The sequence below is a fragment of the Salmo trutta genome, unplaced genomic scaffold (genome assembly GCF_901001165.1).
Source record: "Salmo trutta unplaced genomic scaffold, fSalTru1.1, whole genome shotgun sequence".
In the NCBI taxonomy this organism is placed as follows: Eukaryota; Metazoa; Chordata; class Actinopteri; order Salmoniformes; family Salmonidae; genus Salmo; species Salmo trutta.
The window spans coordinates 238,422-254,731 of record NW_021822675.1 but is presented as its reverse complement, the minus strand read 5'-3'; the positions used below and the strand labels follow the sequence as shown (position 1 = coordinate 254,731).

The window sequence follows — 16,310 nt, the reverse complement described above, 5'->3', positions numbered from 1 at the left end:
CCAGCTCTGGTTTTGGGCAGCTCCATGGTAAGGAATGGGACTGTTCCTGGAGCAAAAACAATGTCCCATCCTGGAGGTCGAGTAAATGACATTACTAAGCTGGTCCTGACTGTACTACACCAGGACATGGACATTGATTCTATCCTAGTCCATGTGGGTTTAATGACATTACTAAGCTGGTCCTGAATGTACTACACCAGGACATGGACATTGATTCTATCCTAGTCCATGTGGGTTTTAATGACATTATGAAGGGCAGCTCTGAACAGTTGAAACTGGATTTTAAAGAGCTGATTATCTCTCTGCTAGACGCTAATAAAAGACCCATCATATCTGGCCCTCTACCATCTCTGAATCGTGGCATTGAATGCTTCAGCAGGATTCTTTACTTCACAACTGGCTATGTGATTATAGCAGCTCAATGGGTGTAACTTTTGTTGACAATTTCAATACCTTTTGGAAACAGAACACATTTTATAAGGAGGATGGGATCCACCCAAATCATTTGGGTTCCTGGATCCTTTCACAGCATTATAAGGCTGTGTTGAGACAATTACTTATCAATGACCCAAGCCCAGCTCAGCTAATCCCTACCATTGGGTTGCTGAGTCATCATAAAGCTTCAGGAAATGTACCAGGGGCATTGGTAGGCACAATGTAAGTAACCTAATTTATGTCTGTCTAACTGCCCTGAATGCCTCTGCTGATCCTACAGCTGTTGTACATAGTAATCATGTGCCTATGAACCAGAGTTATACTGTTAACACTGAGGTGGTGTGTCCCAGTAGGAAGACCACTGTTAACACTGAGGTGGTGTGCCCTATAGGAAGACCACTGTTAACACTGAGATGGTGTGTCCTAGTAGGAAGACCACTGTTAACACTGAGGTGGTGTGCCCTATAGGAAGACCACTGTTAACACTGAGGTGGTGTGCCCTATAGGAAGACCACTGTTAACACTGAGATGGTGTGTCCTAGTAGGAAGACCACTGTTAACACTGAGGTGGTGTGCCCTATAGGAAGACCACTGTTAACACTGAGATGGTGTGTCCTAGTAGGAAGACCACTGTTAACACTGAGGTGGTGTGTCCTAGTAGGAAGACCACTGTTAACACTGAGGTGGTGTGTCCTAGTAGGAAGACCACTGTTAACACTGAGGTGATGTGTCCTAGTAGGAAGACCACTGTTAACACTGAGGTGGTGTGTCCTAGTAGGAAGACCACTGTTAACACTTAGGTGGTGTGTCCTAGTAGGAAGACCACTGTTAACACTGAGGTGGTGTGCCCTATAGGAAGACCACTGTTAACACTGAGGTGGTGTGCCCTATAGGAAGACCACTGTTAACACTGAGGTGGTGTGTCCTAGTAGGAAGACCACTGTTAACACTGAGGTGGTGTGTCCTAGTAGGAAGACCACTGTTAACACTGAGGTGGTGTGTCCTAGTAGGAAGACCACTGTTAACACTGAGGTGGTGTGTCCTAGTAGGAAGACCACTGTTAACACTGAGGTGGTGTGTCCTAGTAGGAAGACCACTGTTAACACTGAGGTGATGTGTCCTAGTAGGAAGACCACTGTTAACACTGAGGTGGTGTGTCCTAGTAGGAAGACCACTGTTAACACTGAGGCGGTGTGTCCTAGTAGGAAGACCACTGTTAACACTGAGGTGGTGTGTCCTATAGGAAGACCACTGTTAACACTGAGGTGGTGTGTCCTAGTAGGAAGACCACTGTTAACACTGAGGTGGTGTGTCCTAGTAGGAAGACCACTGTTAACACTGAGGTGGTGTGCACTAGTAGGAAGACCACTGTTAACACTGAGGTGGTGTGTCCTAGTAGGAAGTCCATTTAGATAATACCTTTGATGATACAGTGGTAGAAATACATGGTTATAACATCTACAGAAAAGACAGAAATACCAAAGGTGGAGGTGTTGCTGTTCATATTCAGAACCACATTCCTGTAAAGATTAGAGAGGATCTCATGTTAAATACTGTTGAAGTAATATGGCTGCAGGTTCATCTGCCTCACCTAAAGCCCATTCTGGTGGGAAGCTGCTATAGACCACCAAGTGCTAACAGTCAGTATCTGGATAATGTATGAAATGCTTGATAATGTATGTGATATCAACAGAGAGGTATATTTTCTGGGTGATTTAAATATTGACTGGCTTTCATCAAGCTGCCCACTCAGGAAAAAACGTCAAACTGTAACCAGTGCCTGCAACCTGGTTCAGGTTATCAGTCAACTTACCAGGGTAGTTACAAACAGCACAGGAATTAAATCATCAACATGCATTGATCACAACTTTAACAATGCTGCAGAAATTTGCTTGAAAGCAGTAACCAAATCCATAGGCTGTAGTGATCACAACATAGTAACCATATCTATGAAAACCACAGTTCCAAAGGCTGGGCCTAATATAGTGTATAAGAGGTCATACAATACGTTTTGTAGTGATTCATATGTTGATGATGCAAAGAATATTTGCTGGTCTGTGGTGTGTAATGAGGAGCAACCAGACACTGCACTTGACACATTTATGAAATTGCTTATTCCAGTTACTAATAAGCACCATTAAGAAAATGACTGTAAAAACTGTTAAATCCCCGTGGATTGATGAGGAATTGAAAATGTGCATGGTTGACAGGGATGAGGCAAAAGGAATGGCAAATAGGTCTGGTTGCACAAATGACTGGCAAACGTACTGCAAATTGAGAAATCATGTGACAAATTTGAATAAAAATAATTAAAAACTACATTATGAAAGAAAGATAAATGACAAAGAATGATAGTAAAATACTTTGGAGCAAATTCAATGACATTTTGGGAAAAAAGGCAAACTCAGCTCCTTCTTTGAATCAGATGGCTCATTCATCACAAAGCCCACTGATATTGCCAACTACTATAAGGATTTTTTCATTGGCAAGATAAGCAAACTTAGGCATGACATGCCAGCAACAAACAATGACACTACACATCCAAGTATATCAGAACAAATTATGAAAGACAAGCATTGTAATTTTGAATTCCGTGAAGTAAGTGTGGAAGAGGTGAAAAATTATTGTCTATCAACAATGACAAGCCACCGGGGTCTGACAACTTGGATGGAAAATTACTGAGGATAATAGCGGAAGATATTGCATCTCCTATTTGCCATATCTTCAATTTAAGCCTACTAGAAAGTGTGTGCCCTCAGGCCTGGAGGGAAGCTAAAGTCATTCCCCTACCTAAGAATAGTAAAGCCCCCTTTACTGGCTCGAATAGCCGACCAATCTGCCTGTTACCAACCCTTAGTAACCTTTTGGAAAAAATTGTGTTTGACCAGCTACAAAACTATTTTACAGTTAACAAATTGACAACAGAATTCCAGCACGCTTATAGGGAAGGACATTCAACAATCACAGCACTTACGCAAATGACTGTTGTCAGAGAAATTGATGATAAAAAGATTGTGGGGCTGTTTTGTCACGCCTTCAGTGCGGCTTTTGACATTATCGATCATAGTCTGCTGCTGGAAAAACTTATGTGTTATGGCTTTACACCCCCTGCTATATTGTGGATAAAGAGTTACCTGTCTAACAGAACACAGAGGGTGTTCTTTAATGGAAGCGTCTCCAACATAATCCAGATAGAATCAGGAATTCCCCAGGGCAGCTGTCTAGGTCCCTTACTTTTTTCAATCTTTACTGACTAAAGCCAGCGTGTCTATGTACGTGGATGACTCAACACTATACATGTCAGCTACTACGTCGACTGAAATGACTGCAACACTTAACAAAGAACTGAAGTTAGTTTCAGAATGGGTTAGCCCTAAATATTTCAAAAATCAAAAGCATTGTATTTGGGACAAATAATTCACTAAACCTCAACTAAAACTTGTAATGAATAATGTGGTTATTGAGCCAGTTGAGGAGACTAAACTGCTTGGAGTAACCCTGGATTGTAAACTGTCATGGTCAAAACATGTTGATGCAATAGTAGCTAAGATGGGGAGAAGTCTGTCCATAATAAAGCGCTGCTCTGCATTCTTAACAGTAATAACAAGGCAGGTCCTACAGGCCCTAGTTTTGTTACACCTGGACTACTGTTCAGTCATGTGGTCTGGTGCCACAAAGAGGGACTTAGGAAAATTGAAATTGGCTCAGAACAGGGCAACACGGCTGGCCCTTGGATGCACACAGAGAGCTTACATTAGTTATATGCAATGTCAATCTCTCATGGCTCAAAGTGGAGGAGAGATTGACTTCATCACTAGCTGTGTTTGTTAGAGGTATTGACATGTTGAATTCAGCGCGATGTCTGTTTGAACTACTGGCACACAGCTCAGATACCCATGCATACCTCACAAGACATGCCACCAGAGGTCTCTTCAGTCCAGAACAGATTATGGGAGGCACACAGTACTAAACAGAGCCATGACTACATGGAACTCTATTCCACATCAGGTAACTGATGCAGCAGTAGAATCAGAATTTAAAAAACATAAAAACATAGCCGCTGCCTTGGCAGGAACTAATGGGGATCCATAATAAACCCCAGGAAGAGTATCCGCTGCCTTGGCAGGAACTAATGGGGATCCATACTAAACCCCAGGAAGAGTATCCGCTGCCTTGGCAGGAACTAATGGGGATCCATAATAAACCCCAGGAAGAGTATCCGCTGCCTTGGCAGGAACTAATGGGGATCCATACTAAACCCCAGGAAGAGTATCCGCTGCCTTGGCAGGAACTAATGGGGATCCATACTAAACCCCAGGAAGAGTATCCGCTGCCTTGGCAGGAACTAATGGGGATCCATACTAAACCCCAGGAAGAGTAGCTGCTGCCTTGGCAGGAACTAATGGGGATCCATAATAAATGCAAATAGGAAACATTACGACCAGCATCAACATGTTTATTATGAACCATGATAAAGATATGGCTGCTTTCGTAGAGTAAAAAACAACCAATACAGGTACTACCTCAAATGGTTCTGTGATGTAACAAGTCAATTGAAATTGATAAAACATTATATGAAACATAAAACAGTGGCAATATAAAACAGAAACAAAAAAGTTGTCTGTATCACCCCACCCACCCACTCAGCAGTACCTTCTCAAAACCATGCGCTCCACACCCATCCACCCATCCCTCCATCCACCCATCCCTCCATCCTTACACCCATCCATCCACCCATCTCTCCATCCATCCACCCATCCCTCCATCCCTCCATCCACCCATCCACCCATAGAAAGCGGGGATGGGTCAAACCATTTCCTTGCGGAAGCCCAACAGTTCTTTCAGTCTTTTCAGTCAGTCTGCTCCATCAGAAGTTCTTGCTCTTGGAGAAGTAGAAGTCTATTCCTCTGTCCTTGTGTTGTTTAGGGGTGTGGGACGGACCCTTCTTTCCTCTGGCCGAGGGCCCAGCACCAGTCTGCAGGAGAGATCACTTTACATTTAGAACCAAAAGTTTGAAATTGATGTGGCAAGAGAATAGCCTTGAAGTACCGTTTTTGTAAGACAGGTTCACATAACAAAACAAATGTCTCAAGAGACAACGACCGTGAAGTGACGTATTTCTGGGACAGGTTGTTAGCACAAAAATGTATTAATCAATTCAATTCTTAAATTATTCTTATGACCATTTGGGTCCTTTGAATGTTATATACAGGGCATTCGGAAAGTATTCAGACCGCTTGACTTTTTCCACATTTTGTTACGTTACAGTCTTATTCTCAAATGTATTAAATTAATTGTTTTCCTCATCAAGCTACACACAATATACCCCATGATGACAAAGCAAACACAGATTTTTAGACATTTTGCCAATTTACTAAAAACAAAAAAAACTGGGAAAACAAGACACTATCAACAAAAAAAACTGGAAGGCTCTCCCATCTCCACTGAGGAACTCTGGAGCTCTGTCAGAGTGACCATCGGGTTCTTGGCCACCTCCCTGACCAAGGCCCTTCTCCCCCATGATGATACATTAATCATAACTGGTAGAGCCATTCTAGAGACGTTGCTCTACATACACCACTAAACAGTGTTGTTTCCTACACCACTTCCTCTTCCTATGAAATTCACATCTTTAACAACACCCACCGGCTTCTTGTTGGTGTGGCGACTCCATTCTGGCGCCATGACAATGGGGGAAGGGTATGTGTCGTTGAGGGACACCAGTGAGTGAGACAGGGAGGCGGAGCTAAGGGTCCAGGGGGTGTGGACCTCCCCACCTCTGATCCCCTTGAGCTCTGGGACCCAGTGTCTAACATAGTCCCCCTGAAGAGGAGAGACAATCACTAGTTATTACAAACCTAGTGTCTAACATAGTCCCCCTGAAGAGGAGAGACAATCACTAGTTATTACAAACCTAGTGTCTAACATAGTCCCCTTGAAGAGGAGAGACAATCACTAGTTATTACAAACCTAGTGTCTAACATAGTCCCCTTGAAGAGGAGAGACAATCACTAGTTATTACAAACCTAGTGTCTAACATAGTCCCCCTGAAGAGGAGAGACAATCACTAGTTATTACAAACCTAGTGTCTAACATAGTCCCCCTGAAGAGGAGACAATCACTAGTTATTACAAACCTAGTGTCTAACATAGTCCCCTTGAAGAGGAGAGTGTGAGGGCATTTTGAAGTTAAACCTTACTAATGCTTGTGTAGTAAAATATCCTTCTTTAAGCCTAGGCATTGGTCTTGAGATTGTTAAAGAAACTAACTCATATAAGATAGAAAAGTGTGTGTGTACATTAATAAGAGGCCTGTTCTAACTGTTGTGTGTGTGTAGCAGGACCCATGATATCTGGGTGCTTACCCAAGAGATGACAGAAAATAACTGGTTCATCTTCGCTTAACTGGAGACACGGCAAAGTGTTATATTCTGCACACCAGTGATAGAGCTGTTGTTATGTTTGGAGCCTGTTTCTGGGCGAAAGGTTCATGTTTTATGTGTGTGCGTGTGTGTGTGTGTGTGTCTGTGTGTGTGTCTGTGTGTGTGTGTGTGTGTGTGTGTGTGTGTCTGTGTGTGTGTGTGTGTGTGTGTCTGTGTGTGTGTCTGTGTGTGTGTGTGTAGGACATACAGTTGAAGTCGGAAGTTTACATACACTTTAGCGAAATACATTTAAACTCAGTTTTTCACAATTCCTGGCATTTAATCCTAGTAAAAATTCCCTGTCTTATGTCAGTTAGGATCACCACTTTATTTTAAGAATGTGAAATGTGAGAATAATAGTAGAGAGAATCATTTATTTCAGCTTTTATTTCTTTCATCACATTCCCAGTGGGTCAGAAGTTTAGATACACTCAATTAGTATTTGGTAGCATTGCCTTTAAATTGTTTAACTTGGGTCAAACGTTTCTGGTAGCCTTCCACAAGCTTCCCACAATAAGTTGGGTGAATTTTGGCCCATTCCTCCTGACAGAGCTGGTGTAACCGAGTCAGGTTTGTAGGCCTCCTTGCTCGCACACGCTTTTTCAGTTCTGCCCACAAATTTTCTAAAGGATTGAGGTCAGGGCTTTGTAATGGCCACTCCAATACCTTGACTTTGTTGTCCTTAAGCCATGTTGCCACAACTTTAGAAGTATGCTTGGGGTCATTGTCCATTTGGAAGACCCATTTGCGATCAAGCTTTACCTTCCTGACTGATGTCTTAAATATATCCACATCCACACACATTTTCCTCCCTCATGATGCCATCTATTTTGTGAAGTGCACCAGTCCCTCCTACAGCAAAGCACCCCCACAACATGATGCTGCCACCCCCGTGCTTCACAGTTGGGATGGTGTTCTTCGGCTTGCAAGCCTCCCATTTTTCCTCCAAACATTACAATGGTCATTATGGCCAAACAGTTCTATTTTTGTTTCATCAGACCAGAGGACATTTCTGCAAAAAGTACGATCTTTGTCCCCATGTGCAGCAGCAAACCGTAGTCTGGTTTTTTATGGCGGTTTTGAAGCAGTGGCTTCTTCCTTGCTGAGCGGCCTTTCAGGTTATGTCGATATAGGACTCGTTTTACTGTGGATATAGATACTTTTGCACCCGTTTCCTCCAGCATCTTCACAAGGTCCTTTGCTGTTGTTCTGGGATTGATTCGACCTTTTCGCACCAAAGTACGTTCATCTCTAGGAGACAGAACGTGTCTCCTTCCTGAGCGGAATGACGGCAGTGTGGTCCCATGGTGTTTATACTTGCGTACTATTGTTTGTACAGATGAACGTGGTGCCTTCAGGCTTTTGGAAATTGCTCCCAAGGATGAACCAGACTTGTGGAGGTCTACAATTTTCTTTCTGAGGTCTTGGCTGATTTCTTTTGATTTTCCCATGATGTCAAGCAAAGAGGAACTGAGTATGAAGGTAGGCCTTGAAATACATCCACAGGTACACCTCCAATTGACTCAAATTATGTCAATTAGCCTATCAGAAGCTTCTAAAGCAATGACATTTTCTGGAATTTTCCAAGCTGTTCAAAGGTACAGTCAACTTAGTGTATGTAAACTTCTGACCCACTGGAATTGTGATACAGTGAATTATAAGTGAAATAATCTGTCTGTAAACAATTGTTGGAAAAATAACTTGTGTCATGCACAAAGTAGATGTCCTAACCGACTTGCCAAAACTATAGTGTGTTAACAAGAAATGTGTGGAGTGGTTGAAAAGGGAGTTTTAATGACTCCAACCTAAGTGTGTAAACTTCTGACTTCAACTGTACAGTCGTGGCCAAAAGTTTTGAGAATGACACAAATATTAATTTCCACAAAGTTTGCTGCTTCAGTGTCTTTAGATATTTTTGTCAGATGTTACTATGGAATACTGAAGGATAATTACAAGCATTTCATCAAGTGTCAAAGGCTTTTATTGACAATTACATCAAGTTGATGCAAAGAGTCAATATTTGTAGTGTTGACCCTTCTTTTTCAAGACCTCTGCAATCCGCCCTTGCATGCTGTCAATTAACTTCTGGGCCACATCCTGACTGATGGCAGCCCATTCTTGCATAATCAATGCTTGGAGTTTGTCAGAATTTGTGGGTTTTTGTTTGTCCACCCGCCTCTTGAGGATTGACCACAAGTTCTCAATGGGATTAAGGTCTGGGGAGTTTCCTGGCCATGGACCCAAAATATCGATGTTTTGTTCCCGAGCCACTTAGTTATCACTTTTGCCTTATGGCAAGGTGCTCCATCATGCTGGAAAAGGCATTGTTCATCACCAAACTGTTCCTGGATGGTTGGGAGAAGTTGCTCTCGGAGGATGTGTTCTTAGGCAAAATGGTGAGTGAGCCAGCTCCCTTGGCTGAGAAGCAACCCCACACATGAATGATCTCAGGATGCTTTACTGTTGGCATGACACAGGACTGATGGTAGCGCTCATCTTGTCTTCTCCAGACAAGCTTTTGTCCGGATGCCCCAAACAATCGTAAAGGGGATTCAGAGAAAATGACTTTACCCCAGTCCTCAGCAGGCCAATCCCTGTACCTTTTACAGAATATCAGTCTGTCCCTGATGTTTTTCCTGGAGAGAAGTGGCTTCTTTGCTGCCCTTCTTGACACCAGGCCATCCTCCAAAAGTCTTCGCCTCACTGTGCGTGCAGATGCACTCACACCTGCATGCTCCCATTCCAGAGCAAGCTTTGTACTGGTGGTGCCCCGATCCCACAGCTGAATCAACTTTAGGAGACGGTCCTGGCGCTTGCTGGACTTTCTTGGGCACCCTGAAGCCTTCTTCACAACAATTGAACCGCTCTCCTTGAGTTCTTGATGATCCAATAAATGGTTGATTTAGGTGCAATCTTACTGGCAGCAATATCCTTGCCTGTGAAGCCCTTTTTGTGCAAAGCAATGATGACGGCACGTGTTCCTTGAAGGTAACCATGATTGACAGAGGAAGAACAATGAATCCAAGCACCACTCCTGTTATTCGAACTCAATCAGCATGACAGAGTGATCTCCAGCCTTGTCCTCATCAACACTCACACCTGTGTTAACGAGAGAATCACTGACATGATGTCAGCTGGTCCTTTTTTGGCAGGGCTGAAATACAGTGGAAATGTTTTTGGGTATTCAGTTCATTTGCATGGCAAAGAGGGACTTTGCAATTAATTGCAATTCATCTGATCACTCTTCATAGCATTCTGGAGTATATGCAAATTGCCATCATACAAACTGAGGCAGCAGACTTTGTGAAAATTAATATTTGTGTCATTCTCAAAACTTTTGGCCACGACTGTACATCATTTGGGCCGACAGTGAAAGGTGCTTGCTTGCCCAATTTGGGGGAACCGTTGAGCTACTGACAGAGGAAGTATGTCTAGAGTGACTTCCTGTCACTTTGGCACCTATTGTCCTCACTCCGTTGCGACAGATTGAGACAACCTTTTCATTATAGTCAACTTGGGGGAACCGTTGAGCTACTGTTAGAGGAAGAACCCCTGTACCCCGTAACCCAGTTCCATCTCTCCTTCTGTACTCACACACACATACATAAGATCATGTGTTTGCATAAGATAGCTAGACTATATAAGGCTTACGTACTCTTTGTACAGGAGGCTCTCACTTCATTTAACCTGCGTGGGTGGTGCGCCGTCCTCCTTATTATAATACGTTTTTAATAAAAGTAATACCTTGATTGATTATTGACTATGCTTCTCCTCATTATTAGTTAAAGGTAGAATTTCCACCACAAGAGACAATCACTTATTACAAAACCAGTGTCTAACATTGTCTCCTATCCTCTTCAAGGGGACAATCACTAGTTATTAGAAACACAGTTTCTCAAAGTTGTCATAGCAGAAACGTTCTGGGTAATTGTATGGTATATTGCTAGAGCGTCCTCCTCCCTTTACGTGTAAATCCCAAGGAAGCAGACGTCATAACATCAGATAACTAGTTATGAAGCAACTAGCTTTGGAGACTGGATGATCTCCAGTCTCCTTCAGGTAAAGCTGTGGTAGTTATACACTGTTACTGGTCAGACTGAAACATACGTTGTTGTCGTAGTCGAGTCCTTGTTTGATCATGTTGAACTTCCTGTTTTCTCTCGGGTCATTTCCTATCCCCGCGCTGTATAGCCAGTTACCATAGTTACTGCTCACGTCATGGTCCACCTGGAAGTAGAGAGATGGAACTGATTGATCAGACCTTTGGTTACTGTCCACTACTGGTCTCCTAACCAGCCTGGTGTGACCTAAAACCATTCAATAGATATACACACAGTCATATATTTATCTAAATAAAACCTTAGGATGATAGTTACATGTTGTCCTATCACAGGCTGGGTCGAGTTCCCACCACCTTGGATACATCTGTCCTATCACAGGCTGGGTCGAGTTCCCACCACCTTGGATACATCTGTCCTATCACAGGCTGGGTCGAGTTCCCACCACCTTGGATACATCTGTCCCATCACAGGCTGGGTCGAGTTCCCACCACCTTGGATACATCTGTCCTATCACAGGCTGGGTCGAGTTCCCACCACCTTGGATACATCTGCCCTATCCCATGCTGGGTCGAGTTCCCACCACCTTGGATACATCTGTCCTATCACAGGCTGGGTCGAGTTCCCACCAACTTGGATACATCTGTCCTATCACAGGCTGGGTCGAGTTCCAACCACCTTGGATACATCTGTCCTATCACAGGCTGGGTCGAGTTCCCACCACCTTGGATACATCTGCCCTATCCCATGCTGGGTCGAGTTCCAACCACCTTGGATACATCTGTCCTATCACAGGCTGGGTCGAGTTCCCACCACCTTGGATACATCTGTCCTATCACAGGCTGGGTCGAGTTCCCACCACCTTGGATACATCTGTCCCATCACAGGCTGGGTCGAGTTCCCAGCACCTTGGATACATCTGTCCCATCACAGGCTGGGTCGAGTTCCCACCACCTTGGATACATCTGTCCTATCACAGGCTGGGTCGAGTTCCCACCACCTTGGATACATCTGTCCTATCACAGGCTGGGTCGAGTTCCCACCACCTTGGATACATCTGTCCTATCACAGGCTGGGTCGAGTTCCCACCACCTTGGATACATCTGTCCTATCACAGGCTGGGTCGAGTTCCCACCACCTTGGATACATCTGTCCTATCACAGGCTGGGTCGAGTTCCAACCACCTTGGATACATCTGTCCTATCACAGGCTGGGTCGAGTTCCCACCCCCTGGGTACATCTGTCCTATCACAGGCTGGGTCGAGTTCCCACCACCTTGGATACATCTGTCCTATCACAGGCTGGGTCGAGTTCCAACCACCTTGGATACATCTGTCCTATCACAGGCTGGGTCGAGTTCCCACCACCTTGGATACATCTGTCCTATCACAGGCTGGGTCGAGTTCCCACCACCTTGGATAAATCTGTCCCATCACAGGCTGGGTCGAGTTCCCACCACCTTGGATACATCTGTCCCATCACATGCTGGGTCGAGTTCCAACTACCTTGGATACATCTGCCCTATCACAGGCTGGGTCGAGTTCCCACCACCTTGGATACATCTGTCCTATCACAGGCTGGGTCGAGTTCCCACCACCTTGGATACATCTGTCCTATCACAGGCTGGGTTGAGTTCCAACCACCTTGGATACAGCTGTCCTATCCTTTCAGATCTAAGTGCAGAGGGAGACAAGGGGTCAAAGGTAGGGGCTAGGGGTTGATTTAGTCTTGGGCACCAGCCTCACCAGTAAGTAGTGGAACCACTCTGCCCCGATCCTCCAGTCCAGCCCTAGGTCCTAACCCCGACCTAGGTCCTAACCCCGACCCAGGTCCTAACCCCGACCTAGGTCCTAACCCCGTCCCAGGTCCTAACCCCGACCCAGGTCCTAACCTAGACCCAGGTCCTAACCCCGACCCAGGTCCTAACCCCGACCTAGGTCCTAACCCCGACCTAGGTCCTAACCCTGGCCAGGAGCCTCACCAGTAAGTAGTGGAACCACTCGGCCCCCATCCTCCAGTCTAGTCCCAGGTCCTTGGTGAGGAAGCTGGCTACGTTTTGGCGACCCCTGTTAGACATGAACCCTGTCAGCGCCAGCTCTCGCATGTTGGCATCAACAAACGGCACCCCGGTACGACCCTCTAGAATAACGAGACAGAGGAGTTACAACAACTCAGTAGTCTGAGAGATATTAGTTTGAACATTGTTACGGTATCCACTCCATGGTATATTTATCACAGTGCATCCCAAAGACTTTCAGTCCCTATACTTGCCTTATACAGCTCTGTGTAGTCACCTCCTAGATCAGAGTGGTATTGTAAAGACTACAGATTTGTAATGATTTCTCCCTAACCTTTCCATGCATTGAACAGATTCATGTCCTTCTTCCAAGGGATGGATTTGTCCTGAAGGCCTGATGAGAACACATAACAACCGTGAGATAATGTGCAATAAGCATCAGAAGAAGACAACATATACAACTGGCTTTCCAACTTTACCTTTGATGTCAAACAGTCTGTCTCCGTATTTGGCTCCTATAAACTTGAAATAGTCTCTCCAGAGCAGCTCAAATACCACCCTGTTGGAAGACATGTACAGTCAGCCTTGCTTAATAAAACCCCAGCTTTTCTTCTATTCAGTTACCTGAACTAAGTACACTACAAGGTGCAACTCCTACCCAGCCACCCTGCTAGCCTGGCTCATCACAGCTACAGTACCAGTTCAAATGTTTGGACACACCTACTCATTCCAGGGTTTTTCTTTATTGTTACTATTTTCTACATTGTACAATAATAGTGAAGACATCAAAACTGTGAAATAACACATATGGAATCATATTGTAAGAAAAATATATACACTGCTCAAAAAAATAAAGGGAAAACTTAAACAACACAATGTAACTCCAAGTCAATCACACTTCTGTGAAATCAAACTGTCCACTTAGGAAGCAACACTGATTGACAATAAAATGCACATGCTGTTGTGCAAATGGAATAGACAACAGGTGGAAATTATAGGCAATTAGCAAGACACCCCCAATAAAGGAGTGGTTCTGCAGGTGGGGACCACAGACCACTTCTCAGTTCCTATGCTTCCTGGCTGATGTTTTGGTCACTTTTGAATGCTGGCGGTGCTTTCACTCTAGTGGTAGCATGAGACGGAGTCTACAACCCACACAAGTGGCTCAGGTAGTGCAGCTCATCCAGGATGGCACATCAATGCGAGCTGTGGCAAGAAGGTTTGCTGTGTCTGTCAGCGTAGTGTCCAGAGCATGGAGGCGCTACCAGGAGACAGGCCAGTACATCAGGAGACGTGGAGGAGGCCGTAGGAGGGCAACAACCCAGCAGCAGGACCGCTACCTCCGCCTTTGTGCAAGGAGGAGCAGGAAAAGCACTGCCAGAGCCCTGCAAAATGACCTCCAGCAGGCCACAAATGTGCATGTGTCTGCTCAAACGGTCAGAAACAGACTCCATGAGGGTGGTATGAGGGCCTGACGTCCACAGGTGGGGGTTGTGCTTACAGCCCAACACCGTGCAGGACGTTTGGCATTTGCCAGAGAACACCAAGATTGGCAAATTCGCCACTGGCGCCCTGTGCTCTTCACAGATGAAAGCAGGTTCACATTGAGCACATGTGACAGACGTGACAGTCTGGAGACGCCGTGGAGAACGTTCTGCTGCCTGCAACATCCTCCAGCATGACCGGTTTGGCGGTGGGTCAGTCATGGTGTGGGGTGGCATTTCTGTGGGGGGCCGCACAGCCCTCCATGTGCTCGCCAGAGGTAGCCTGAGTGCCATTAGGTATCGAGATGAGATCCTCAGACCCCTTGTGAGACCATATGCTGGTGCGGTTGGCCCTGGGTTCCTCCTAATGCAAGACAATGCTAGACCTCATGTGGCTGGAGTGTGTCAGCAGTTCCTGCAAGAGGAAGGCATTGATGGTATGGACTGGCCTGCCCGTTCCCCAGACCTGAATCCAATTGAGCACATCTGGGACATCATGTCTCGCTCCATCCACCAACGCCACGTTGCACCACAGACTGTCCAGGAGTTGGCGGATGCTTTAGTCCAGGTCTGGGAGGAGATCCCTCAGGAGACCATCCGCCACCTCATCAGGAGCATGCCCAGGTGTTGTAGGGAGGTCATACAGGCACGTGGAGGCCACACACACTACTGAGCCTCATTTTGACTTGTTTTAAGGACATTACATCAAAGTTGGATCAGCCTGTAGTGTGGTTTTCCACTTTAATTTTGAGTGTGACTCCAAATCCAGACCTCCATGGGTTGATAAATTGGATTTCCATTGATTATTTTTGTGTGATTTTGTTGTCCGCACATTCAACTATGTAAAGAAAAGTATTTAATAAGAATATTTCATTCATTCAGATCTAGGATGTGTGATTTTAGTGTTCCCTTTATTTTTTTGAGCAGTGTATATTTTACATTTTAGATTCTTTAAAGTAGACATCCTTTGGCTTGATGATAGCTTTGTACACTCTTTGCGTTCTCTCAACCAGCTTCATGAGGTAGTCACCTGGAATACATTTCAATTAACAGGTGTGCCTTGTTAAAAGTTAATTTGGGGAATTTGGTTCCTTCTTAATGCGTTTGAGCCAGTCAGTTCTGTTGTGACAAAGTAGGGGTGTATACAGAAGATAGCCCTACTTGGTAAAAGACCAAGTCCATGTTATGGCAAGAACAGCTCAAATAAGCAAAGAGAAACGACAGTAAATTATTACTTTAAGACTTGAAGGTCAGGCATTGTGGAACATTTCAAGAACTTTGAACGTTTCTTCAAGTGCAGTCGCAAAAAAACAAGTGTTATGATGAAACTGGCTCTCATGAGGACCGCCACAGGAAAGGAAGACCCAGGTAGCCTAGTGGTTAGAGCAAGGTAAAAATCTGTCGTTCTGCCCCTGAGCAAGGCAGTTAACCCACTCTTCCCTAGGTGTTGAAGACGTCGATGTCAATTAAGGCAGCCCCCCGATTATTCTGATTCAGAGGGGTTGGGTTAAATGCGGAAGACATATTTCAGTTGAAGGCATTCAGTTGTACAATTGACTAGGTATCCCCCTTTCCCTTTCCCATTAGAATTAACAGCCTCAGAAATTGCAGTCCAAATAAATGCTTCACAGAGTTCAAGTAACAGACACATCTCAACATCAACTGTTCAGAGGAGACTGCTTGAATCAGGCCTTCATGGTCAAATTGCTGCAAAGAAACCACTACTAAAGGACACCAATAATAATAAGAGACTTGCTTGGGCCAAGAAACACAAACAATGGACATTAGACCGGTGGAAATTTGTCCTTTGGTCTGATGAGTCCAAATTTAAGATTTTTGGTTCCAACCGCTGTGTCTTTGTGAAACGCAAAGTAGGTGAACGGATGATCTCTGCA

General features: G+C 44.7%; 1 protein-coding gene across 2 annotated transcripts in view; it reads right to left on the bottom strand.

The window, feature by feature from the left end:
• Nucleotides 1–4,874: 4,874 nt before the first annotated feature.
• The window catches only part of cry-dash (cryptochrome DASH), a 39,997-nt gene continuing 28,561 nt past the window's right edge, over nt 4,875–16,310 (bottom strand). The window contains exons 8-13 of one of the 2 annotated variants that reach the window (XM_029744507.1): nt 13,411–13,490; nt 13,266–13,325; nt 12,896–13,053; nt 10,964–11,083; nt 6,082–6,258; nt 4,875–5,410 (exon numbers count right to left, since the gene is read on the bottom strand). In XM_029744507.1, coding sequence (XP_029600367.1) covers nt 5,303–5,410; nt 6,082–6,258; nt 10,964–11,083; nt 12,896–13,053; nt 13,266–13,325; nt 13,411–13,490 — 703 coding nt within the window. In that variant the 3' untranslated portion in view covers nt 4,875–5,302. Of the gene's footprint in view, nt 5,411–6,081; nt 6,259–6,502; nt 6,539–10,963; nt 11,084–12,895; nt 13,054–13,265; nt 13,326–13,410; nt 13,491–16,310 lie in introns of those variants that run through there. The other variant, XM_029744508.1, reaches the window with a different exon arrangement.